A 26,626-nucleotide genomic window follows, 5' to 3' on the forward strand; every position below is an offset into this window, starting at 1 on the left:
ATATGTATGTATGTATATATATATATAATATATATATAAATATATATAAATATATATATATATATATATATATATATATTATATATATATATTATATATATACACACATACATAGACGCGTGTGTTACCGGTGAAACTGGATTACTTCATTTCATCGTTGGATAATGAGTTTGTTCTTTGATGTACAATCTACTAATTATGATAACACTTATAACAAACCATCACTATTGTTAGCCCAGGAAGATGAATGGTTTAACGGACTACCTACGATGCATTTGTAAATATAGCCGACTGGCATACCGTTACAACATGGAAAAATGCGTTTTCTCTCTTATTCACTTGAATGCTTCGAGGGAGTTGGCAGTTAGAAATGTAATTGCCTAAACCCAAAAACATACAAAAGCAATCTTAACGTCTACTGTCTACACAAAATATTGAAATGTTTATTTGGAAAAAAAACTTTAACACCATGTTTAGGTGTAGAAAAAAAAAACAGTTTCCAAGGTAAAAACAGGCGCGGAGCTAATACTAGAGAATTACCTTTAACAATGCCAACATACAAAAAGCCGATATAAATAATAAGCATTTCTCCATCTTTAGTGAAATTCCTATTTTTTTTATATCGGCTTTTCGTACGTTGGCACTGTTAGCGCAAGTACTGCCTAAAGTTCATTTACATGACCTTGCTGAGAAATGGTAGCTGGAACTTTATAGGCATATTTGCACTAAAAAATCATGTACTGTACCTTTGTCAAGAGTTCGAAACTATTGAATGGTTGTTGTTGATGATGATTAAGCTAGCCTTATGCCAACGCGTGTAACGGCAACAGCCATAATGCAAAATCACCTTATCGTGCTAATCGCAAGGCCGATATAGGCCTTGCGTACCTTAACATCTGTTGATAAAGCCGCCAGCCCCCGCCCAAGCCTGCAAAGTACACAGCGGCCTAAGCATCTACACAAATATATTGGGCCTTGGGCTAGCTTTAAACATCTCGGCTGTGTGATTCGTATACAGTCCGGCGACAGATTAATATTTAACCTCGATTAAGCAAAATTACACAACAGGATTAACCCACTCTGGTGACTGGTAAGCTGGTGAGTTAGGCCGATGTCACGAAAGGGTCGTATTATTTGTTCGTCATTATTAACTGACAAAAGGACTTATTTACAATGAAAATTCAAACAAAAGTTCGGCTGCGTCTGTTTCAAACAAAACCTTACAAATAAGAGCAGGATGGGAATACGGCAGCAGTACCGTATTGCTTGGCTATAGGTTACGTAAGGTAGTGATAGTCTGCCGCACCGCGATCTGTATACACATATATGGGGATCTATTAACAATTCTACTATGGTTCAAAAGACTGCTAGCCTAACCTAAAATATGGCACTGATACTACCTGACTTCAACGCTCTCATCCTGTCCGTTTTAAAGAAAAAAATGCACATCAATAAGTTACCATTCAAGGTAGACTATACAGATTAGGCCTAGTGCAACCTGACCAACCTTCTTACAAATGCACCGAAGACGTTGAAACTTCATAACTTGCTTTTCTGGAGGATGCATAACCCCCTGGAAATCGAAGCTTCATCCTCAGGCTTTCTAAGAAGAATCACTCATGGCCATTTTGCAATAAACGTAATTTATGTGTCTCCCGACGCGGTCAGGCAAAACGTTAAACACACCGTTATTCTTAAGAATAAACGACGAGACACTTTCAAAAACCGGTTACAAACAGACACTGTCAGAACTGTCATTAGAATGCTGAATATCACCGAGTCTGAGGAAGAACGCGCTTTTTCAAATTGTAGCGTAATATTTCAGCAAAAAACTACACTCCGACTGGTTCCCGTCATCAATAATTTCAGTTAACTTCGTTCATGCGAACGAAGGATTCGACTTGAGAGGACTGCTGTTATTATTGGCCCGTGTTGATTTCAATAGCCAATCAGGGAGGGTTATACGCTCGAGTTTAGTGGCATTTCTCGGTACCAAACACGCCATGGAATGCTTTTCCGGTACTTTTGATTCAACAACCATCCGTACTATATGGTAATAATTTCCCTTCCTGCTTAGTTGGGTATGAAATCGTACCCAGACTACAGTGAATAAGGCAACAGAAGCTTTTATTCACGCTACATAATGAATAACATCTAACACCGACAGCGAAGGGTTGAGAGTTAGAAAATCGGCCTAAATGAATTCAACTTCTATCATTCAAGTGGTAGTTCATCTCTAAGGCCGTATGGATAAACATTCAAGAATTTATAAATTTCTTGTCTAGCATGTAGGGGCCATTTTCTCTTGCAATCATTTCATCTAACCCTTGCGAGTTTGCGTTTTTTAAAGACTTTGATATCTGAACGCTTTTATTACCACCTTGGGACGAAACGCTCATCATTAACACGCTGTTAAACGATTATCACACACAATATATATATATATATATATATATATATATATAATATAATATATATATATATATATATATATATATATATATATATATATATATATATATATATATATATATATATATATAACTTTATCACATACACAATTGTTCTGTGCATTGGTAGAATTACTAACAGGACCTCATTCAGACATGATGGTATCTGGTGGAGATATTTATCCAGAAAAAGTTACAAACTTTCTTGGACAGTCCTCATTATCAAGTATCCGTACGGATACTTGATAATGAGTAACTTTTTCTCCAAGAAAATAATTTCTGAACTAGATACCATCCATACTTGATGATGAGGACTGTTTGTCCAAGAAAGCTTGCAACTTTTTCTGGATACATACCTCCACTAGATACCATCCAGTTTGAATGAGGTCCTGTTAATATATATTATATATATATATATATATATATATATATATATATATATATATATCACATATTACAGGTGAAAAATAAGAAACAGGGTGTAGGTCCTGACCAGAATTTCCAAGCCATTGACGAAGGACTGATCAGTCCTTCGTCAGTCAATGGCTTGAAATAAATATATTTTTCACCTGTAATGTGTGATAAATGAATCACGTACAAATGATAATAATCATATATATATATATATATATATATTTTAAAAATATAGTGTGTGTATGTACAGAACCCACAGTAATATACTTTAATATCAAGACGAAATGTATTTTTAAAAATATATACAATGCTTACAGTTATCGTACATCCTGTGGACTTAAACTGAAATGAGGCAACCAACTATCATGAAGAAAGAACAAAATGAAACTGATATGCAAGGTTAAAACAAGCAACTATAGTTGCTGACTTATACTTCGCTCCAGAATTCTAAGTGATCTAAGACATGGGATAAAACGCTGGTCTGCTTGAATGATGTCTTGAAGGTTGTTATCCAAAATGGTAGTTTGATCTACCGACTATGGAACAGAAGACAATAAACATTTCTGAAGTTCATCGTTCAAGAAGAAAAGTGTTTTGTCCCACCTCGCAGATCATTTAGAATTCTAGAAAGAAATATATCTCAATAACTACTTCGCTTGTTTCAACCTTGCTTATCAGTTTCATTTTGTTTATATTTTGTTCTTCCTCCATTGTTGTATGTCTTGTATGTTACAAGATACAGATGATAACATGCTTATGAAAAAAAAAAAAAACCTTTTTTGTTTTAAATATATTTCATCAATCGACAATGATATATAACAAAAACATTTCTGAACACATATATCGTTCTTATTTTTCTGAAAAGAACATTATATGTTACAGGAGATATGTAGATTTTAGGTTTTTCCACTTAGCTTTTCTTGCATGAAACATTTGTCTGCATTCAAATATACAACAGTAAAAAAGTGTACTTCAGAAATGACCTAACAATGAACTTGCCCTTTTAGTGAAATACTTAGGACTCACGTTTAATGTTATTCTACACAAAGATATCTAGTCTTGTTTATGTTTTGATCTTCATGCCTATTGGGCTGGTAATATAAACACGACATTCATTTACCATTTTCAGGCATGAGCATTACTTGAGAGTCTTTTCTTAAGTCCTGTTATACTACTTGTACTGGCTGTCACTGTTGTTACTATAACTATTGTTTGTCAACTCTGAAAATGTTAGATCGCCAGAATTCATCAGACGGTCTTCTCTCCAGCTGAATAAAATTACATTTAACACATTCTTAAGGTTTTAGGTTTGTGAAAACAATATACTCGCTTTTCTTTGTCTTTCGGGAAGCGGAAAAAATTAGTGGTTACAAACCTTGCGTCTTCCTATTTGCGCAGCCGAAGGCAGCACAGTGTGCACCAATCATACCGACATCTCGGCATCTTGGGTTGTTGTGTCACTGTCCATGCATGATCCACAACGACGGCGGAAGAAGCGCAGTCTAGGTTTAACACTTGAATCATGGATGAACCCCTTACGGAGAAATCTTCCTCACTTAATCTAAAGTATTATCTGTAGGCCTATTTGAACCTCTACATAAACAGGGCAATTTTAAGGATCTGTTCCAAAACCTCTTTCATGCCATCTGTCCTAGGGTTTCTAGGCCTTCCTCTCCCCACTGCCAACACTTTCGAAATACACACCCTTTTAATCAACGTATTTTCTTCCATACTTTCCACATGATCAAACCATTTCAAGACACACTGATCCCTTTTTATCAATGCTAACCTTTCTGCCACTTCTACGTATCTCCACACTTCTCACCCTTTCAGTAAAAATTCTGACGCTACATGTATCGCGAAAGCAATTCAATAGCTTGAACTTTTTTCATTTTTCGTTCAACGTCCATACTTCACTTTCATAAATGAGAATTGGCTCAACAGTACCTGCATACAATTCCCACCGTGTCTTCTGTAAACGCTCCAAGCTTCTTCCCAGTCTAATGAAAACACCCTGTTTTATTCATTTTTATTATTCAGTAATTTACCCTAGACCACCAAAATAATATTCTTCCCTTGTATAAAGACTACCTGAAGGGTTTGTTCTAATGAATATACTAGATCTTGTTCAGTAAAATACAAGACCTAAACAATTTAATGATAAGATGAAGTGAAGTCTGTTCCAAAAAGAATGAAAACACCTAGTCAATAATAAATACACTCCCTTGGTGTTAATTTATCTTTACCAATACAGAAATCAATGAGCAACTGGAACTTACAACAGGTTTCACCAGTCAGGCATTGACTGTGCAACTTGACTAAGAATATATGGTGCTACTTTGGCTTGTTATCTACGCGTCGACTCAGAGGTGCTAGTACTAAACATGGCGGAAACTCCTTGGGACGCCGTGTTTAGTACTAGCCCCTCCTAGGTCAAAGTATTAAATACACTCATTTCTACATTGTATGGTCGACAAATTAATATTAATAAACGATATCTTCGTGCGGCCGTCTGCTTTACATTTACCATACGGTGTTTAGTGCTAGTACCTCGGAGTAGGTGACGAGTAGAAAACAAGCCAAAGTAGCACCGAATATCTTAGAACCGCAACAGTTCCCACTGCTGCAACGTTACTAACACCAACTTAAATGTAATCAGTCACACCACAACCAAGCCGGTTAACGTAGTATGAAATACAGCAATACGGAACGTTCATAAAAGATCATACGTTTGAAGTAATTCTGTGCCTACTATTGCTTCTGTGTAGTTTCCTGGCACTCAATACAGACTCCCCAGCACCCGAGAAAGGCTCTCTTATTGTTATCTGCTAGATGGCCCCATTTTATTACAAGGTATCCTCCGTCGTAGCCGAAGTCACAACCTTCGTCTGTAGATTGGTTTCTAGCGGAACTCTACAAACACACCTGTGGGCACCGTGGTTCCCAAGGATGGAAAGGCCATTGACGTCTACAAGTCAAAAGTGGATGGTACTCTTAAAGTTCGACATTAACGCCAAAAGGGCAGCAGGGTATCTCTCTTGTACGGACAGGGAACTGGAAAATGCTGTCTGAAAAGTGAGCGCTGAGACGAATTCGGCCGTAATCACCAATCAGTGTCACTGAAAAATCTTTATGCTTAGTTCAAGAAGAATTGCAGTTCCAAGACTTTGACGTGTAGGATTGGTCCACTTGCTGTAAGGAAAGTCATTGGCCAGCCAGGTTTACGGGCATGCCCCACTTCACCTCCGGAGGCACGTTTACCGACGAGATGATGATTCTCCCATTGAGGGATCAGAACTGAGACTGTTATAAATACATACGTAACATCAGATAAGATCAAATTTGACACCTACTATTCAGAAAATGTTTTTCGTGCTTATTTTCATCATAACGTTTTTTCAGTTACAACACTGTTTATACCGTTGGAAAGAACACAAAAGATACTATGAAAATTATTGAATTTCTTTATTCATAAATGTCTTTATATATTGTTTTTATTCTAGATAGTGGTTCTGGAGGAAAAACAAATCGGCCTTTGCTGCCCCTTGCAACCTGTGAAGAAAATTTCCACATCAACCACTTTGTAAATCTCATTTCAATAACAGGAAATTAAACTGGGCCTCCTTTAACAAAGACAATGTACAAGGTCACTACTGTATTGGGAATGTTTTTTACTTAACTGAAAAACGTTCGTAAATCCTTGATAGCTATTCCTAGGAAACAAAACACGTGTAATGATGAACTCGAAAACTGATTGAGTTCATTAAAAGGTATATTTTTACCATTAGCATATCATAGATTTCAAGTTTCACGACCATCGACAACAAATTCTCTCTCTCTCTCTCTCTCTCTCTCTCTCTCTCTCTCTCTCTCTCTCTCTCTTGTTCATTCAGGTACCCAGAGGAGTCCTTTTAGCTATGGATACCGAAGGATTTTCTGTCAAGATCGACGAATCGTCTGCACTACTTCTTATGTGGTGACATTGAAACTATTTGGCGGGTGCTCAGAGTACCCAAACTGGAAACAGATCACAACGTAAGTGACAACAGCATGACCGACCTGAAATGACATTAATGATCATAATCTCTTGTAATGATGAAATTATTTTTTTATAGTGACAAGGATACGAAAACATAAACACTAGCAACATTAATGTTAATCGTGAAAAGGAAGAAATGTCTGAAATGTGTCCTCTTAATTTTATTTTTATTTTCCTTATTTATTTCATTTATCTTATTGCTATTTTAAGTTCGAATTCCCAGATTACAGTTTGAAGACTTACTGGTAGAAGAATGCGGCTGTCTAGAGTGAACAGCTGACAGACGTGGAATTCGGGACTGGCTTTCAGCAGTCTCTCCAAGTGCAGCAAGCTCACCTGAAGAGATCATTTAACTTTATCTGTTGTCCTGACTACTATCGTCATTATACGCCATTGTACTACAATGACTACTGCCAATGCTGGCAATGCCATTATTACTGTGCTCAACTTCTTGCATTATTTTATTAAGATAAAGTCCTTCGTTTCAAAAAGATGGTAAACCATATTTAGGGTTTCAAGACAGAGCAGAATTTAATTAATAACTTATCAATCAGCAGCAAAAACAAAATTATCAATAAATACATGAGCACGAAAAAGAAAGCAGGAAACAGAAGGAGATACTTGTAAACATTAACCATGACAACTGTTCTGGTTAAAGATTAACGCCCTTGGATAAAAGCAACCCAAGTTAAGTAACGTAAATAACACGAGAGTCCATATAGGTATCCTGTTTACCAGCCTTGAGAACAATCACCCATTCTAGTACTTTCCAACGAGCAAGAGACAGTGTTTTCATAAAGTAAGCTTAGCCTAACATGAAAAGACCTGATAGACAAGAATAGAAGTTCTAGCCCTTGGTTAGAGATTGTAGAGTACCATGAATATCAATCCAGCATAATAGGACACTATATCAAAGAACACGCTTATCATTAATGTCACCTTCGTTCACTTCAGGCAATTTTCTTATATTTTGAAGTTGCGTATTGATTATGTCAGTTACAGAAGTGTAAGAAAAGTGCACTACGCGTTGACGGCTTCATTTCCCTCCTGATTACCGCGAATCAATTAGCAGCCTTCCTTTACTTGGCATGTTATTGCACCCTGAACGTTTTAATAATCAAGCGTGTGTTCATGTTCTCTGGAGACAGGATTTAAAATGTAAGCAAAATGCACCTAAGTACTTGGAATTTTTACCAGTGTTAAACTTTTGAAATGTATAATCACCTACCAACGACGCTTCTTCTATTGTCTTTTATTCTATACGCGTTTTTGCGCTTAATTTCTGTCGTCTACTGCAAAAATGCATACCAATATAAGCGCCATCTGTCAACATTTCATCAAAACCGTGTCAGTGGCACTCGGACTGCTTCCAGCACTGCTCTTACTGTAAACAGTCATATCTGGATCAGTTAAAAAAAAAAACTCAAGGAGAGCATATTTCCAAGCGTCGCAACTCTGCAACAAAAAAGTTCTATCGACCGAAAACGGTGAGATGCCAGGAGCCCCTTAAAATCTTACATGTTTAGAGGAGACTATATCTCAAGGGAAACTTTCTTTGCGAAAGTATCAAATTTGGTTACTAATATTTATAATAATGGTGCGTAAGATTTAAGCGTAGGGTATTTGAAATGTGGCTGGCCGAGCCGTCCCACACTTGCAAAAAGAGTTCTTCTTCCCAGAAATTATAGTTCTGCCTCTTCCAAAGAACGAATCACTAGTTACTAGGCCCATCTACGGTCAAATTTTCGTAAGAATCTACACAAATCCTGCTAACATACAATGTCAGCAGAAGACGCACATACAAACTTAAGCAAAAACATGACCTACATTGCATAGGTAATGATTCAAATTAAACGAGATACATCCTTAAGCAAAAACTACGCCAGCTTTACCACTCGCGACATCGCTGTGCGCGGAACTGTGTCAATTCACGCGGTGCATTATCATTATTTTGTTTCCATAACAAAAAATTTCCCACCGGTCTGACGGAAACCGAAGTTGTGCGTCAATAGCTCAGTTAACTGACTGACTGTTCTTGCAGCTGACAGCGCTCCCGCAGTAACATGGTCGCCCACGGTACGATGGTTTGAGTCCTCGCCAGCTGCGAAGGGGTGTGATGTATCCAGAAAAGGCGTAAATTTTGTAACAAGAAAGCGCTGGCCGCAGAGATGAGGCAGCAAACTAACCCTTTCTAGCCCAGGTCCGAAGAAAATAAGATAAAAGAAAATAAAGGAAGAAGGGTGAAGGACATAGCCGTATCTGTAGAGAAGAAAGATTGTATGAGTCAGGAAAAACTAACGAGAACTATTTCTTTGTAATAGGACACTAAAATATATTTAATCAGTTGGTAGGGCTCATAATGACTTTTTTCTATTAATCATTGACCTTAAAACTAATTCACATTAATGACAGCAGTGAAGAGTGAATTTAGTTTTTGAAGACATTTTCGCTAAATAGTTACACTTGTGAGTCGTATCAGGATGTACTGGAGTAACCTGGGTACCCTACGAACCCCTGTGGGAGTCACTAGTCCCAGGCAGCGTGCTCCTGTTCCACTTGGGAGTAAATTGATAAATAGGGATTGTTTTATTTATTGAACGCTGTAAATCCGGATCTGCTCCAATAAGAGGAATTCTGTAAATCTGGATTTGTTCTAGTTATAAGAAATCTACAAATCTGGATTTGCTTTAGTTGAAAGGAATCTTTAAATCTGGATATATTCAAATTGGAGGAAAACGTGAATTTTTTTGTGATTAGAGGAAATCTTTAAATCTGGATTCATAAAACAATTTCAATGTAAGGTCTCTTGTTCAAGTCATTTAGCAATTCTGAAAAATTCCTACAGTTACCAAAAACGAAAAATAAAAGATTTACCTCTTCCGCGTTTGTTACCCTGGTTGTTGATAGAATCTTACGTATCTGGCGAAGGCAGTATTCACGCTGAAAGTATGAAAATCATTCAGAGATGTGCTAAAAGATATGCTGGTTTGAGACTAAAAATCTTGTTAACAGAGCTAAGCGTCAGAACACTTTCAGATCACACACACATATTATGCATTAAGTCTTCATACTTGCATAAGTAAATAATTTAAGCACGAGAGGACATCCATAGTTGTTTATTTTCCCTTCAAGTGTAAAAACTTTACTTTGATGGGTCACAAACGATTAAAATAACCCTGAATCCCACCTTATATTTGAGAACGTCCGGCAACCGGGCGATGTTGATGATGCTGAGGGCTTTCAGAGCACTATAGAGAACGTAATATGTCGACATATGTTGGCTGGTGAGGTAAAGCATTGTCGTTGCATTGACAGTTCCACTGAGGAGAACCATAATGATGAGAGGAGACGAGTAGGTTACGATCTTGAGAACGATGTCGTCGAAAGCCAGCAGTCGACGAGCTATCTCGCGGCAGCGTCTCTTTCCGCCGCTTGCCAAGGCTTCTTTTGGAAGGAAAGGTTCTTCCCGTCCATCATTGGCTCTCCTCTGTCTTCTTCCATAGTTTTTCTGCTAAAATAGATGAACAAATAAATAAATACGTTGTTGAGAGAAGTTGGGGTTACTTAGAACATGCATTCTGCCTTCATGATTAATTTCCCAGCTGCAGGCAAACAGTGAATTTTGTGAAAAAAAAAATCTGAGATAAAACTTGAGAAGCTATACAAACAGAATACAGAGAAAAAACCGTAGGCAAATTGATATCTTTATCCATGTTTAATCCATGTAACGAATTAAAATGTATTTCATTTCAACAAACATTCTTAAAAGGAAATGTAATCTTGGCAATCAAAGTTAAAGAAAAAGAGAGGATGGTCACCAAGGAGTTTTACTTGAGCAATTCTGCCTCGTATTCTAAACATATTAAAAGCAAACTCGATCCTCGATCCATCAACTAGATCTGATTATTAGCCAGCAACGAAAATTAAAGTATTGCTTCGAGATTTCCTTCTTATAATGTTTGATTGGGATTGTAAATACTGAAGGGTATTGACAAAATTAGATATAATCAAATGACGAGATAAAAATGATCTGGCCATGTCGATGGACAAGGGTGATGGTAGCAAGAGTGAAGGACATAAAAAGTAAATTAAGGAGAGTGAGCTAAAATGTAAACTGAACCGAATGCATGGGTCTTGATGCAAAAGTAGGAAAGCCTCCGGAAAGCAGAAAATGGCTGTTGCTGAAAATGATAGTGATGACTAAAGCATAGTCAAGAGAACAAGTGTTCAGCATGACCAAAGGATGCAGAGGGTTTGTGCAAATAACTGGGAAAATACTAAAATAACCATACTCACAGACTGAAGAAAAGTCTGCGATAGCTTGAATCCTCCTTCTACCGTAGTCCATTGGCTTCTGGAATCAAACAATCTCCTCCTTTCGTCTTCTCTAGAATAAGGATGTAAGGACTGTATGAAGGTCTGACAGAGAGATTCTACAATTTCCATGGACTCGAGACTCAACAACTTCAACAGCACATAAATCAGGAGACTCATGATGACCACAACGACTTCGCATAAACAGTCGCACGTCGAAGCACAAATCTTGTAGACAAAGAACCTTTTGTCGTCGAAAGTGGCGAAGATTTCTCTCATCGCGTCGTAATTAATATAGCAAAATGCAGCAGCTGTGCCCGACACGTAGACGGCCAGAAAGTAGTCACCTTTGCAGGTGAGGAATGACCTCCTGATATCAACTTCCTCATTGCCAATCATGCGAAGAATATCTGCTAACCTGGAGCTTCTTAGGGTGACGTATGGAAAGAACAGGAACATGATGATATAAGAAACGTAATTGAGGATGTACGTGCTCACCATCGAGGTGTTGCTCGTCGGGTCTTTGGGAGCCGTTACGACACTTGCCATGGACGCTGAGGTCAATGCCGTCGACACCACCAGAGACCAGACAGTAGCAAGACTGGACTTCTGAACTTTTAAGAAACCTTCCTGGTATCCCCATCTGTAAGGAAACCCTCCTAGCGCTTTCATTGTAAACAATAAAATCACCATGAGTGAAAAAGATCGACACCTCATGATGCTCATTTAGAATTCTTGGTTGCACTTCATCAGGAGTTGATTGAATAGATTTGTCTGGCGTTTTATACCTGAGGCTACGATATGTAATATTCCGTCAGTCAGAAGAGGCTTATTCGGTTGTAGGCCTTTGTAAATATGTTAACCCTTCTGGCTCTCTCACCTTAACTGCATCGTGTTCAGTCTAGCAACGCTGAGTTAGGAAAGATGCACGAACAGTTAACTAAGAGGAAGAGAGCAATGGCGGGCGCTGAAAACAAAAGGCGAACACTGAAGGAATGGGGGACCGCATAACAATACTGACAAGTCATAACTGACAATCTTCCATGACGTAAGAAAGTCTCAAGAGGAGCTGAAATACCTCTTGACTATCGATCATGACATCGGCCCTTCCCACAGCGACTGAATAATGAGTGAGGAAGAACGCCTCTTGTCATTAATGAAGTTAATGGCCTCCTCCTGTTAGTGGTAAGACTGCTGAAAAGGATATTCTTGAATAACAAGACCTCTTCATCGTTGCGAGAGGTTCTTTCTGCTTTTGTGTCTTCCTTATCACTTAAGTCATTCATCTTTTGAATTTCCCAAGTCTTCCAATCGTTTTTCAAGTGATTAGAATATGACTGAATAGCCTATGATTGCTCATCAATCATCACGTAACGAAGGAGTGGACTTTGGGAGAATAAACCAATTTACTGAAAAGTTGTAAAGTGCCAAGCATTGCTGGTTTAAATTTTGATGAGCCTGCAAATGTTTCAAATCGTTTGAACGGTATGTGAAATAGAGAAATTTGGAAACAGGTAAGTGTTGATAAAGTAAAAGGTATTCAGTAACACAGTACTTTGCTTTTATCCATTCGAAAAAAACTGTTCTTATTCTTTGCATAAAACATATAGGCTTACATTCCTTCTGTGTTTTGTAAAAAAAATCACCCTTTATTACGTTACGCTTCGAATGTTTTTCGGTATAGTGTTATTGTAGAAAGTTAAGTTTTCCCCACTTTTTTCAGTGCTGAACCAAGATTAGATCCTTAACACTTTTCTTATTACTAACAAATGGTTCATTGACTGAGATCGACCGATGGTCTCTCGGTCCATCAATTTATTCTTCGGAAATTCAGGGAGTTCTTTGTGTACTTTTAATGTTCCCAGGATATTTAAAAGGATCTTGCGTTGAGCACTGAATCCTGATTTGTAAAGTGATAAAACTTGGGTACCTTTGATTCTTGCTTCATCTCCTGAATTATTGCTTGGGACCCTTTTGCCCTTCTTACTTTTTTATCTTAATTTCCTAATCAATAGCACGAGGGCCTTTTTTGGCTGTCGCTAATAATTCGAATCTACACTCGCCCTTTTGTTTCTCCTTTCCCAAAGATCATACCCAACCTTTTTGTGGGGTGGTCTGTCTTTGTTTATACTGATTTTTGCTATCATATCTGGTAATGAAAAAGCAACATAGAGCCTTTTCTTACTCCTGTAGACATTTTATCCCTTAAAAACATTGAAAGGGCTTTTATGGTTGTATGAATTGACAATAGAAAGAGAATTTTCTCAATATTCCTTCCAAATCACACACTCCCATTTCCGTCTTACCATCAGTGTTAATATTCCTTCCAATCTATCTGGTTCAAGCAACACCGAAATACGTGGTTTTCCCATTTTAATTTTGAATGCATTTATTTTTTAACTGAAGCCGTTTATCTTCCTATAAATTCTATTCCCAGGCAACTTGCTTGATAAGTTGATGGCTTCTTTTTTCTATATGAATGGGTAGTACAAGTTATATAATATTTAATACAAACTTTTTAGAAAGAAATGTGCCTCTTACAAAAACATTAAATGCACATGAAAACATCGAATACTCTTACACCAAATTAAGATAGACTATACAATTACAATTTAGAGAGGGTCTGAAAGTAATAGGATGTCGAAAAAGACAGAATAACCTATCTTATTACAACTAAACCAAAAATAAAATAAACTGAAAGCTACATGAGGTCCCCTTGGCTAATAATTAAACCAAGGGCGTAGACTGGAGAAATAATTTTACGTCGCAAGACGATTTGAATCCGACAGGTAATTTAGTTTTTTAACTGAACCAAGGGCGAAGCTGAATAAATTCAATCTCCCAAAGGAGGACAGCAGCAGCAGCTGAATAAAGGCAGGTATCGTAATCCAAAAATCAGGCAGGCTCCACAATGATAATGGTCCAGAAAACAACTTGTCCTTGATACAGCTCCGGATGAAGCCAAAACCAAACGTGAAAATAAAACAAGCTCATTTTTAAAACTATACAACAATGAAATGGGTAGTACGTTCCAAAAGAATAATTACTGCCAAAGTGGCTTATTCAAAACAAATTAATTTACGTTAAGTTACATATATATATATATATATATATATATATATATATATATATATATATATATATATATATATATATATATATAATCCTCATCAATATGACTTCGATTTTTCAATCTTGGATCATGTTTGATTCATGTATTTCAGCTCATTTTTTACTTATACTCCTGGAGAGTGAAATGTGTATCACAGTCCTTCTTTTGTTATATAGAGTAAATTTCAAACCTCATCCAATCAGTCCAAGCCTAGCTTTCCCTTCCATAATACCCATGAACGTAAATGCGTAGGTACTTGAATCGGGTGCGCTGTTACAAAGGACGCGCCTATGTATAGCTACTGTTGAATATGTCACATGTAAGGACGTGTTGAATGTTGTGCACATATCTTAAATTTTGTCATTCTCTCGTTGTTCATAACTTCGTTAGTCTGTGCAGGTTCAGCGTCTACGAAGAACAAACAAGAACGTCAGTTCCTTGAGAAACCTTAGATATTAGACAACTTTACCACGACTTAGGCCTAGGTAAGAAACTTTAATGATGGTAGCCTAAGCATCGTCTACTTTGTCGTAAGCATGTCCCAAGTACACCCCGTAGGCCAGGTGGTTAGTGCCGTCCGTGCACCTCATTCGGTGCACTGCAGACATTGTTTAAGGTTCTTTGGAGCGTGCCGTCGGTCCCTAGTTGTCTAATATCTTTCGTTCCATACTTATTCTCTTTCTTCCAACGTAGCCTACTTTCCACCCTCTCTAACAATTGTTTCATAGTGCAACTGCGAGGTTTTCTTCCTGTTACACCTACCAGACCTTTTACTGTCAATTTCTTTTTCAGCGCAGAATGACCTCATAGGTCCCAGTGCTTGGCCTTTGGCCTAAATTCTGTATTCAATTCAATTCAGTGCCCTAATTAAAATATAGGCCTGTGATTAGTGATAGTGTACAACATGAGTCACGTTATCATCTCAGCCTGCTGGTAGGCCCCGTTATAATTCAGGATGATGAATGCTACTTTTAAACATAGACCACAGGCTTGGTTACACTAAATTTAGGTGGCCACTTCTAAACCTCCAAAAATTTGTAAATATTTACTAGGCTATGCATAAATGTGGAATGAATACTTGTAAATTGGATAATAAGTAACTCAAAAGATGAGCCCAGTAGGAGATAAGCCTATTGTTTATTAGACTAACAAAATTTTTTGTAAAATTTTTTAAACCATTATCACATTTTGAACTTGAAAATATAATTTTCCTAAATTTCAGTGTGTGCTTTGAACGTTTCTGACATTTGTTTCTTTTTCTGTACAGTTTTACTTTAATACCAGCACCACTTCCATGAGCACTGTGTTCAGTACCAGCCCCATTGGAGTGAATGATAAAACATAAACAAAAGATGGTAAATATTTCGGTAACGGTAAATTTGCAGCACATGTAAGCATGAGTTTTATACTAATCATGTTAAGGAGATTTAAAATCACAGCACAGAAACTCCAGTATCACATAATGGTTTAAAGTTTATTGTTTGACTGAACAGAAGAGAAAAGGGTTCACAGTATTTAGTGCAATAAAGGTGAGATAAATAGAGAAATTTACTGTCTTACTATTGTTTTTACATTCCATCCCTAAGGGGCTGGTAATAAACACGGTGCCCTGCTGAGCTTTTTTGTAGGATTACCAAATAATACATTATATTGTAATAACAAAAGCATAACACATTTAGTTATTATTTTAGATAAAAGCCTGTTTTATTTTAAGCTATTACTCAAGGTTGGAATTTTTTGTTGTAATCATAAGTTTCCTTAACATGCTTAGTATAAAACTTGCGCTCATATCTTTTGCAATTTTACAATTACTAACATTTGCTCTGACAAATGTCTTTACCTACTTGGAATTTTTAAGCTCTTTGTTTATGTTAGTTTTGATTTATAAAGTTAGAATTTAGGGAAAGACAAAAGTTGCTCCTACAGTATATTATGTTCCATTTATTTACTTCTACAGGCAGTAGTCTCTACTGTTACTTTATGGCTGCCATCAAGGTAATACAGGTTTTACAGTGGTTTATAAAGGCAAATCAGGTGATCTATCACTATGATTAAAATAATATTAGTAAGAGATGTGGTATTGTTACTGAAAGGTGGATGCTGATGAGTTCCCTGTGATCATGAGTGGTTCATACCAGAATTTTCATTCTTCCAAGGGCCTCTTGCACTTGTCAGTCTGTTCCCTCTGGTAGAGGGGGAAACATACAGACACCTGTTGCTATTTGCAGGGCAAGGCCCACTGCCTCAGCAGTGATGTCTCCCATAATAATAATCTTGCTGTCCCTAATGACATCTTTTAAAGGTGGCTTTTTGTCTTGTATGTCCACAAAAAGCTGGTGTATGGCTCCAATGCTTCAGTGGGGTTGTAATTACCTCCTTATGGTCGTCATCATTTGGGCAACTTCTGTTTATACTAAACCTACAAATGAAGGCTTAAATTTAAATGGAGTATGTACCCAAAAGATACTAGTAAGAGTAATAGATGCTCATGCATGAAGTACCCTGGCCCATTGCATGACTTGGAAAGCTACCCAGCGAGAATTAGATAGGGTTCATCAAATCGTAGTCAGCAATGACTTCAGTAACTTGTTATCGATTATCAGTTTGAAAAAGTTATGGATAAGTGGTGCATTAGACTGGTCTAACCCCAACCAAGACACTGCCACTGAAAAAATAGAATTGTAAAATCATTATGTATCAGATTAAAAAAGAATGTGAAATTGTCTGAAGAAAGCATTACAAGAAAAATATACATTATGTGCATAATAAATCACATAACCTAATAAGAAATAATCCAAGACCCAAACAAGATGATCTTAAAAACCATTTGATATATAATTTTCCATGTCCTGTTGCAGGAGGAGGTTTCCATATTTACATGAGGAAAGACCTCTACCATATTAAGTATGTATCTTGCCTCCTTCAGGAATGGGCCATTTTTAACCATGTCCAACATTGAAGATCAACCAGAAAAGAAATCACTCAAAATAGTTCAGTACTGGAATATTAATTGAGTGATTTCCATTTTTACTGTATTTTCTGAGGTCCTTCTTCTCTATATGCCTAAATCCACTTTGAACACAGTCAACAAAACCTAGTAGAAAATGGAAATGGACACAAGCAGCATTTACTCAGCCAAGAATGATGATACCTAAATTGCGAACATCAAACAGCCTTTGATACAAAATCAGAAAAATCAAGACAAACCTTGTAATATAACAGAAAATACAGAATCTAATATATACTAAGATCAAGTAACTTAATTACCCAGCAGCAATATATGCTGAGACTTGTGTTTTAAGAGATATTACTTTATCATCCACAGCATAAACTCCAGCTTTGAGCCAGGTCTTCTGACTAAAGGGCACTAACCTCTCATCCTTGGTAGAGTTGTCCACTTTTAGGAGCTTTGAACAGTTTTACCCACTTCATTAGCTTTGGCCTCCTAAGTGAGATGTTACTCTCTGCAGCCTAGCTCAAGCACTGGAGAGCTCTTTAGAGATGCCTCAGATCAAGATCTCAGCTCAATGCTTGCTCTGCTAGCCTTAGCCTCATCATAGCATGTTGACAAGTTGCTCAGCCTCTTGTATCTTACATGGCTCACAGAGGGACTGGTTCCCTCTTGTTCACATTCATGAGTTTGTGGCAAACTCAGAACCCATGAGTCTCTGACAAGAGATTTAAGAATATTTTGGTCCTCTCCCTTTGTTTGCAGGGAGGCAGATGAGATGCTTTTGAGCCCAGTGCAAGCTCCATGGCATTGTCTAATGAAGATTTGATTATTTATAGCCAGTGTTGTGTTCTTTTTTGTGTTACTGACATGCACAAGATAGTAGTGTCCAGGATACCCATTCGTTTTGGCTAAATGAAGCAGTCAAATGGACAAACTTCATCTCTTGGTGAGGAAAATAATTGTCCAATCCAGATAAGGGCTTGAAGCTAGGCATGTTGGCCTGTCCGTAATCATTCATAATACTCTTTGGTTCACAGGTAATGGGCACAGGTTTTGGCAGTGCCAGACTACCTTTACCTCATTTTACCCCTAGGGACATTGCCTACAAGTCCATGGACCCTTCTCCTTAGGGCCTGTAGCAGCTGATGTATAGTCTATAAGCTTTTCTCTGACAAAAAAGGATTTTGCATAAAGCACTCAAATAGCACAAAGCTGGGAGTTGAATGGGTAAGCTTCTGGCCCCTTCTCCTTGTCTTCCTCCCTCTGCAAGGCAGCAATCAGGCCGAGTATGTGCTGAATTGTCCACGATGCATTAGACATCACAATCATGCATGCTATCTTAAAGCTACTCTTCTTTGGGGCAGCCCTTGTCTCTCCAAGGTTTTATTAGTGAGAATTCAGAGGCATCTCACTCTGTCTCTCTGTTTTCGATACAGAAAAGAGTTAGCACTGAAATCAGTGTTACTGATATTTTCATAAGAATTCATTGAGATTTTGAATAATTGCTCCTCCACAAGAACTTACCTTGCAAGAGATGCTTTTAACTAATATGTTTTAAAGAATGGTTCCATAAGGTGGCACTTTTTTTTTACTCTGTTATGAAGCATGGCCCCACTAGGTGGCAATTATTATTAGGGAACAAAGTTTGACAGCATACCACTGCTTCTGTATTTTGTTGATCATTTCTGTGTGTTCTAAATACTGTAATTTTATGGAACTTAGTTTTACTATGAAAGTCTTTAAAGTATTCATGTTTTATGGTAAATAAGCTATTATGTAAAGTAGGTATGCAGAGCAAACTATGATAACAGCCAAATGCTAAATGGTAAATTTGATTTTAAAGAAAATTAGGAAATTATGGAACCCAAATGATGCATAACTGAGCACTGTACTGTACTCTATTTCATATAGGACACATCATGGGTAAAAACAAGGTAAATAAAGGAAATCCTCTGAAGTCAGGGAATCCAATTTACAAGAAAGCTGGAAGTGGAGCCGCCCTCAAAGCAAAAACTAAGGCCAAGCCAGTCAAGACAAATTTAAAAAAGGTAAGTTGTTACGTATTGTCGGAATCAATATTTTTTTACACCATATGCACTTCATGGTGTGAGACCTAAAAATTAAGTATTTTGCAAGTAATGGGAGTGTGTGATTTGGAAGGAATATTGAGGAAATTCTCTTTCTATTGTTGTACTGAAAATTGAGGTTACGTGTGCTTTAATTTCCTACCCTTATTTCTTCATCAGTTTCATAGAAATGAGGCTTAACTATATTGTTATCAAAGTGAATTTACACATAATAGGTAGACTCTCTTTCACTTTCTGTTATAAGGATTTTCGATAAGTCAGTGCAGGCGTTACTTAGAAAATTTCAGGATTCCCAAATCTCTTCAGTAAAGTTAATGTTGATAGGTCTTTGTATGATATCCGTTGCTCATAGTGTACAAATCTAAAATTTTGTACATGCAACTTACCCGTCAGATATATACTTAGCTATAGTCTCCGACGTTCCCGACAGAATTCAAGGCTTCGCGGCACCGCCTTACGCACCAGGTGGGTCAGGTGATCCAGCCATGCCCGCCGTCAGGATGCGTGGACATTGACCATCGTTTCTCTGCCAGCCTCAGTTCGTATCCTGGCGCGGTTCTCCTGCTTTGATTTTCGTTTTTTCGCTTGCTGAGGGGATCTTTTTAGCCTGATTTTGGTGGCAGTATTGGATCTTTGGTTTGGCATACGCTATTGTGGACTGTTTTTTGGATTTGCTTTTGAATTGTTCTTTAAGATGTCTGACGTTAATGTTTCGCCTGTGTTCCGTGTGTGTGCTAGGCAAGAATGTAAGGTGAGGTTGCCGAAAGCTTCGGTAGACCCTCACACTGTATGTATGAGGTGTAGGGGGAATGATTGTTCTTCGGACAATAGGTGCAAGGAGTGTGAGAAATTGTCTGATCAGGAATGGAAGGTTTTGTCTTCTTATCTGAAGAAGCTTGAAAAGGATAAGAGTTAGAAATTTCCTCCAGAAGCTGAGTAGTCTCGCTCTGCTAGTGCGATTTTGAAATTAACCCAGTAGACTCTCTAATCCTTTGGTTTCCAGCCTTCTCCTTCACTCCGAACCTGTGGATTACGTCCTCTGAAATAGCTGCGATGAAGCGGAACTTCTTAGGTAATGAAATACGCAACTCTTGCTGTGATGAAGGAAGGTAAGTGACAGTGATATGTGTAGTATCCCCAGTGTTGTGGAGCGTCTGTTCGGCTCACTTGTTGCTCACAAACCTGGAGCCTCTTCAAACTCCCAGGACCAGTGGAGGAGGGAATGTCAGAAAGCATGGGGAGGATGTAGAGCATCCAGCGATCAGGCGTCGCCCGGCGGGCTCTCCTGTTGTTGCGTCCCAGGCTGCCTTGGATGCTGCGCCATAGAAAAGAGCATCCTGAAAGTGATTTCCGTCGTCTGGCGCGTCTTCTCGAGGGCGTGGTTGGGTTCGGCTGAGAGTCGCGCCCTTTGAAGAGATCTTGGAGAGAGGCTCCTGGGAGTAGGCGTTTGGACTCGGGCCTGAAGCTTCCCGGAGGATTCTCCTATTGTCAGGAAGAGAGCTCGTAGATCCCCTCCTCACCTCTCCATCAGGGGTGGATTCGGCAGAAAGAGGTTTGTTGGCCTCCAGGAGCGAGTTTATGTCGGCGCTTGTTGGATCTCTTGCTAAGGACTCCTCTTCTCGTAGGAGGATGACTTTCTTCCTGTCAAGAGTTCAGGGAAGCTCTCTTTCAGCTCGTATCTTCTCCTGCCAGCTTCCTTGGGTAACAAGTTTTCTTCGTCTGAAGTAGGCGGCTCTTAGCCGAACAGGCGCCAGTCTCCCAGCAGGCGCACTTCTTCCAGGCGCTCGTCATCGGAGAGAAGCGCCTCTCCTTCCAGGCGCATTTCGCCTCACTGTACTTCTCCTTTGGGCAGGCGCTCGTCGTCTTCCAAGCTCCCTCCTTCCGGCAGGCGCCGCTCTCCTACCAAGCGCCCTCGTTTTAGGGCCTCCCTCCCTGGGAAGGCTCCTCCCATCCAGTGGGACAGGACCCCCTCTCCTGACAGGCGCCCGTCCGGGTCGGGCGCTCATCACTCCGCACTCCTGTTCATTTCAGATTGCTTCTCCTTCAGAACTCGCTTCTCCTGATAGGCGCTCTTCTTCTCTGCATTTATCCACCTGCCTGCTGGGAGGAAGTTTCCAGATTCTCTAAGAGGCTGGGTTTGGATTACAAGCGGTTGGCTTGGTTTAATTCAGGAGTTGGAGATTCTCTTTGTCCTTCACTGCCCCTCCTTCTCCGGGATCTTTGTAGGACAGCACCAAATCCAACCTAGACCCTCTTCGTTTTTAATAAGATCGCCCCTACGATTTCGATGAGAGGCCTTTAAAGAAGGAGTAGGGGAGTGGATGCAGTCTAAGAAGGATGCAAGTAAGACGGTTTTCTCTTTCCCTCCTTTGAAACTTCTGGGAAAATCAGGAATGTGGTATGAGACCAAGGAGCCTATGGGGTTGGGCTCCCCCACATCTGCTGTTATGATTTCTCTAATCTAGTTGACTCCTCAGAGACTTTCCCTTGCTTCAGCGAGCGACTTAGGGAATAGAGTGAAATGGATGTCCTCAAGGTCTTTAGGATTGTGGGTCTTCAACTTTATGGATTTGATCTCTGCCCCAGACTTTGGCCAGCAGACTCAGGATCCCGAATTCCTGTGTTTGGATGACTTATTAGTGTTTTGTCTTGCTTGAATGAGCTTGGTGAAGACAGTTCAGCAGTGCTGCAGCAATGCCAGACTGCTATTCTGAAGAAAGTCGTATTCAGCTCTTTCCTCACGAAGTCTGTGTCTCCTCTTCAGAGATCCTCCTCTTCTGTTGCTCCCTTTTTTCTCCTCACCTTTTCCTCAAAACTTGGTGAAGGGAAGTTTCTCGCTCTTTATCTGAAAAGCGACACAAGACCTTTGGCTGATGCCGAAGAGGGTCAGACCTGCAATCCCTTTAGCCAAGAGGCTCCCTTTCAGGAGCCACTTTCGGGGTGGTCCTTCGTCCAGACCCTCCTTCAGGAGCAAAAGACCAGAGGAGAGAGGAAGGTCTTCTCGTTCTATCAGAAGGACCAAATGAAGAGAGCAGTACTCAGGCATTGGTCGGTGCAGACTGCCTGGTCGCCGGGGTCTGGGCTGGGAGGAGGCGGACGACTGGTCCCTCTCCATTTTTAGAGAGGCTACCTTATCCTTCGGAAAATTCCTCTTCAACCTCAACTCCCAGGAGTTATCCGCCCTTCTGAGGATCCATCAAGAACCAGGCTCTTTTTCTAGCGGTGGAACAAATGTTAGAAAAGCAATAGAACGGTTCAGACCGCCAAAACCCCGGGGTTTTACCGTCTTTTCTGGTCGAAATCCTCGGGGGTTGGAGACGGTTCTGGATGTAAGCCTGAATTTCTTCATAATCAAGGCGAAATTCAAAATGGAGACTACCTCCTCAGGTTCTTGCAGCTCTTCGTCAGGGGATTGGATGGTCTCCTGGACCTGCAGGCCAACACTTTACGTTCCCATTCATCCCTCGTCAGAAAGTTCCGAGGTTGGTGATTCGGAAAAGTTTTTCAATTCAGGTCCCACGCAATAGCCGGTCTTTACGCGGCCCCGTGTTCCACGGGCATCTTAGGAGCGTGGCACGCTGGCTTCACTTAGAGGTGGGGATATCAATGTATCGACAATTGGCTGATTCGAGCTCAATCAAAGGACAGTTGTCTGGAGTATATCGATCACCTAAATGCATGGAAGTCCTTGGATATTAGTAAACTGAAATCCCAGGTTGTTCCGCGGCAGGCATTGTTTGCCTGGGGATTCTGATGGATTCTCGGGTTTTCCGCCTTTCCATCCCAAGAGAGAATGAGTCGCTGCATAGAAAAGGTGACAGTTTTCTGGGAGAGAAAGCATTGTTCAGCGAGGGAGTGGATGAGTTTGCTGGGGACCATTTCCTCCGCTGGACAGTTCGTCTCCTTAGGGAGAAACTTCATACAGGACCTCTTCAGTTTTCCTAAGGAGTTGGGACAGAGTCTGGGGACTTGTAACTTTGTTCCAAATTTCGGACCCAAGAGATAAAGAGAGGATCTCAACTGGTGGATTTAGACCCTCGAAAATTATGCAAGGACTGTCTCTTCAGTTTACCCAGGCCCTACCCCTGATGTTGTCCTCAGGCCTTTCGAATTAGGGATGGAACTTAACGCTGGGGGTCGAGAAGAAGTGTCAGGCACCTGGGAGGGAGACCAGGTGAACTGGCACATCAACAAGAAAGGAGCTATCAGCAGTTCATTTATTCTCATCAAGTTCCGAGGTTCGTATGCACTTGCAGGACAAGTAGTCCCAGACAGAGCTCAGACAACACGACACCCTGGCTTATATGAAACAGGAGGGACACTCCTTCTCCCGCTACGAAGAAGCGGCAACGTTGCTGTTATGGGCAGGAGAGAGGAGGATCAGGCTCTCACCAGATTTGTACAGGAGAGGGAGAGGGAATGTGAGGCCCGACCTTCTCGGCAGGAAGGATCAGGTCCTTCCCACCAGAGTGGACTCTCCATTCAGAAGTCTCACGAAGACTGTGGAACCTGTGGGAAGGCGGATAACATCGACCTTTGCAACCCACTGGAATGCAAGGCTAAGCTACTGCTCTCCGATATCGGACCGAGAGCAGTTGCGTGATAATCTTCCTAAGATTGGACAGAGATTAAGAGGCGGATGTCCCTTCCCCATTCAAGATCCTAGGAGAAGTGGTAAGAAAGAGTTTGCATCATCGGAGGCGCGAGACTGGCACTGGTAGCGCTCCGTTTTGGCCAGCTCAAGACTGGTTCACAGAGATTGCAGATGGATAGTAGATTTTCCAAGGTCGCTTCCCACTGGAACGATCTTCTCAAACAACCCCACTTCAGCAGATTCCACAAAATCTCCCGCTCTCAGTCTAACTGCCTTCCAGACTATCGGATCTGGGTGGAAGCGAAGGTTTCCCTTTAAACTCACGAGAGCTATTGCAAGAGCAGAAGATCCTCAACCCTTCTCGTCTACCAAGTCGAGTGGAAGTCTTTAGAGAAGATAATTGCAGGACCAATAATTATCCTCTTCCAGTACCTCTGTGACAAACATTGCTGATTTCTTTATCTTCCTGAGGAACAGCCCACCTTCTCGCTGTATCACAATTAAGGGATGCAGGTATAATATCTTCAGTTTTCAGACACAGAGATCTGAATATCTCGGAAAACAGGGCCTTCACTGACCTTATAAGGTCTTTTGAAGCGTCAAAGTTGGGACTTGAAACCTCCCAGTTGGAATCTAGACATAGTTTTGAAATTCTTAATGTCTAAAAAATTGGGCCTCTCATCCAAGCTTCTTCAGGGACCTCACCAGGGGAAGTCACTTTTCCTCTTTGCCCCTTGCCTCAGCTAAGAATAAGTGAAATACAAGCCTTAGGCAGCAAAGTTGGTTTAGGGAGGTTGACTGTAGCAACTCCTTTAAACCATTATTTCTAGCCAGAAGAATGAGAAATCCTTCTAAACCGTGGCCAAGAACCTTTGAATTAAAGGTCTTTCTTCTGTGACGGGACATGGGTTGGAGGACTCTATGCCTGTCAGGAGCCTTAAATTCTACTTAGAAAGAAGAAATCCTCTCTGGGAGGATCGGTTGAAAGTCTTTGGTGCTCTGTCAGGAGTCCTTCACGGCGATCTCAAAGGAATGCGCTATCATTTTTTTAATGGGACATCATCAGAGCGCATATCTCATGTGTGAGGATGAGCACTTTGCGCTCCTTAGGTGAAAGCACACGAAGTGAGCCATTGCTACTTCCTTGGCTTTTCACAGGCGTTGTCTCTCAGTCTATTTTAGAGGCAACCTATTGGAGAGTGTAATTCAACGTTCGCATCATTACTTCTACGAGATATTAGAGGAAGTAGCATTATGATAAGTGCTTCTCTCTAGGAGCGTACGTATCTGCGGATTCGGTGCTGGGACAGGGAGCTGAATCCAATCCTATTTAGTTTAGTTAATTTAGTTGTTTTTTAAGCTTGGTGGTGTGTGTTTTTTTATATGGATTTGGTTGAAAGGGTGATGGAATTATACTTCCCCCTTTCAATTCTTATCACTAACAAGGTTAGTTGAGTCAGGTGAGTGGGATTGGTTGTCATGTTCTGTAATTTGTATGGACACCTAGCTCTGTGTGTAAGAGGGATAGCCCCCATTGATCGATTCAGGTGTAGGCTCGGTCATGTAAATTGGGTCAGCCCCAGCACGGCCACGATCGGCATAGGCTCGGCCATGTTGGTGGGTCATCCCCCATTGGCACGATCAGGGCTGTGATCTGGGTCATCTCGCTACGAGAAGCTCTGAGGCAAGCAGACTCATAGACAGTATCCATGAAGTCTTCTGCCCAATCGAGTGAAACCATGGTTTTGTTTTATCCCTACAACATATATTGTTTCCCGTTTTTTTAGTTATTTTCTGTCTCTTACCCTCCTCCAAGGGTGCCCATTCAGCTAAGTATATCTGTGGGTAAGTTGCATGTACAAAAATGATATTTTTATGATAAAATAAAGTTTTGTACATACTTACTACGACAGATATATACGATGATAACCCGCCCAGCCTCCCCTCAGGAGACAGGTGGAAGAAAATCTGATTAAGCAGGAATGGTTCCCCTATTCCGCCACCCAGCGGCGGGTATAGTTGATCACCCTGACCTACCTGTGCATTATTGCGGTTTGAAATTCTGTGGGGAGCGTGGAGACTATAGCTAAGTATATATCTGCCCGGGTAAAAGTATAACAAAACTTTGTTTATCATAAAATATCATGTTCCAAACCTTTCTTTTGTTTTGGCATTTTGATATTGCCATGGTAAATGATGAAGGGTTGATGATTATAGCAAGCTTATAGATTTAAATACCTTAAAACTATAGACTTTTTAGAATGCTGAGGACTGTAGAATTGTTTGTTTGAAGTTCTTAGAAGTTTTTATCTTTTTCTTTTCTTTTGTAGCTTAAAATTGGGAACCGAGAGGCTATTGAGGCATTGGATAAAAAAGTGAATGATTTCCGTCAGGCCCTCCAGGTGAAGAAAGGAGACACTCAGAAAGAGGTTCCAGTAGTTTCTAATCAAGCACAACCTATGGAATCTGATTGAATTTATATTAAGCATTTTCTAAATACCATACATCTAAATAATTATATTTATTTTTTTCCATGTGTTTCATTTCCCTGGCGACGTGCAAATAAAACATCGTTGTTCCCGTGAGAATACAAACTATATCCTTTTATATATGATTAACCACCGTATAAGCTTGAATCAGTTAACTACCTAGTTGGTAACTGG

General features: G+C 39.9%; 3 protein-coding genes across 5 annotated transcripts in view; 1 reads left to right on the forward strand and 2 right to left on the reverse strand.

Moving 5' to 3' along the window:
- Positions 1–1,838, reverse strand: part of LOC136846465 (cyclic nucleotide-gated channel alpha-3) — a 995,562-nt gene extending 993,724 nt beyond the window's left edge. The window contains exon 1 of one of the 2 annotated variants that reach the window (XM_067117263.1): positions 1,508–1,838. The gene's annotated coding sequence lies outside the window, so the exon portion shown is untranslated. The remainder of the gene's footprint in view (positions 1–1,507) is intronic. The other variant, XM_067117265.1, reaches the window with a different exon arrangement.
- A 4,916-nt stretch (positions 1,839–6,754) lies between these two features.
- On the reverse strand, positions 6,755–12,699 carry LOC136846392 (uncharacterized). 2 transcript variants are annotated; one of them, XM_067117190.1, is made up of 5 exons: positions 11,200–12,699; positions 10,091–10,411; positions 9,778–9,843; positions 7,147–7,239; positions 6,755–6,923 (listed from the first exon to the last, which is right to left on the reverse strand). In XM_067117190.1, exons 1-5 carry the CDS (start codon positions 11,941–11,943, stop codon positions 6,834–6,836), a joined length of 1,314 nt encoding a protein of 437 aa, XP_066973291.1. In that variant the 5' UTR covers positions 11,944–12,699; the 3' UTR covers positions 6,755–6,833. The 2 variants fall into 2 exon arrangements, with proteins under 2 accessions (XP_066973291.1, XP_066973290.1); XM_067117189.1 differs by having other exon boundaries at positions 10,091–10,414; positions 11,200–12,698.
- Positions 12,700–14,606: 1,907 nt separating this feature from the next.
- Positions 14,607–26,493, forward strand: LOC136846467 (ribosomal biogenesis factor-like). The gene is made up of 3 exons (XM_067117266.1): positions 14,607–14,814; positions 19,194–19,330; positions 26,294–26,493. The coding sequence occupies exons 2-3, from the start codon at positions 19,202–19,204 to the stop codon at positions 26,435–26,437; spliced, it is 273 nt and encodes a 90-aa protein (XP_066973367.1). The 5' UTR covers positions 14,607–14,814; positions 19,194–19,201; the 3' UTR covers positions 26,438–26,493.
- Positions 26,494–26,626: the final 133 nt, after the last annotated feature.

Source organism: Macrobrachium rosenbergii, chromosome 15 (assembly GCF_040412425.1).
Source record: "Macrobrachium rosenbergii isolate ZJJX-2024 chromosome 15, ASM4041242v1, whole genome shotgun sequence".
NCBI lineage: Eukaryota > Metazoa > Arthropoda > Malacostraca > Decapoda > Palaemonidae > Macrobrachium > Macrobrachium rosenbergii.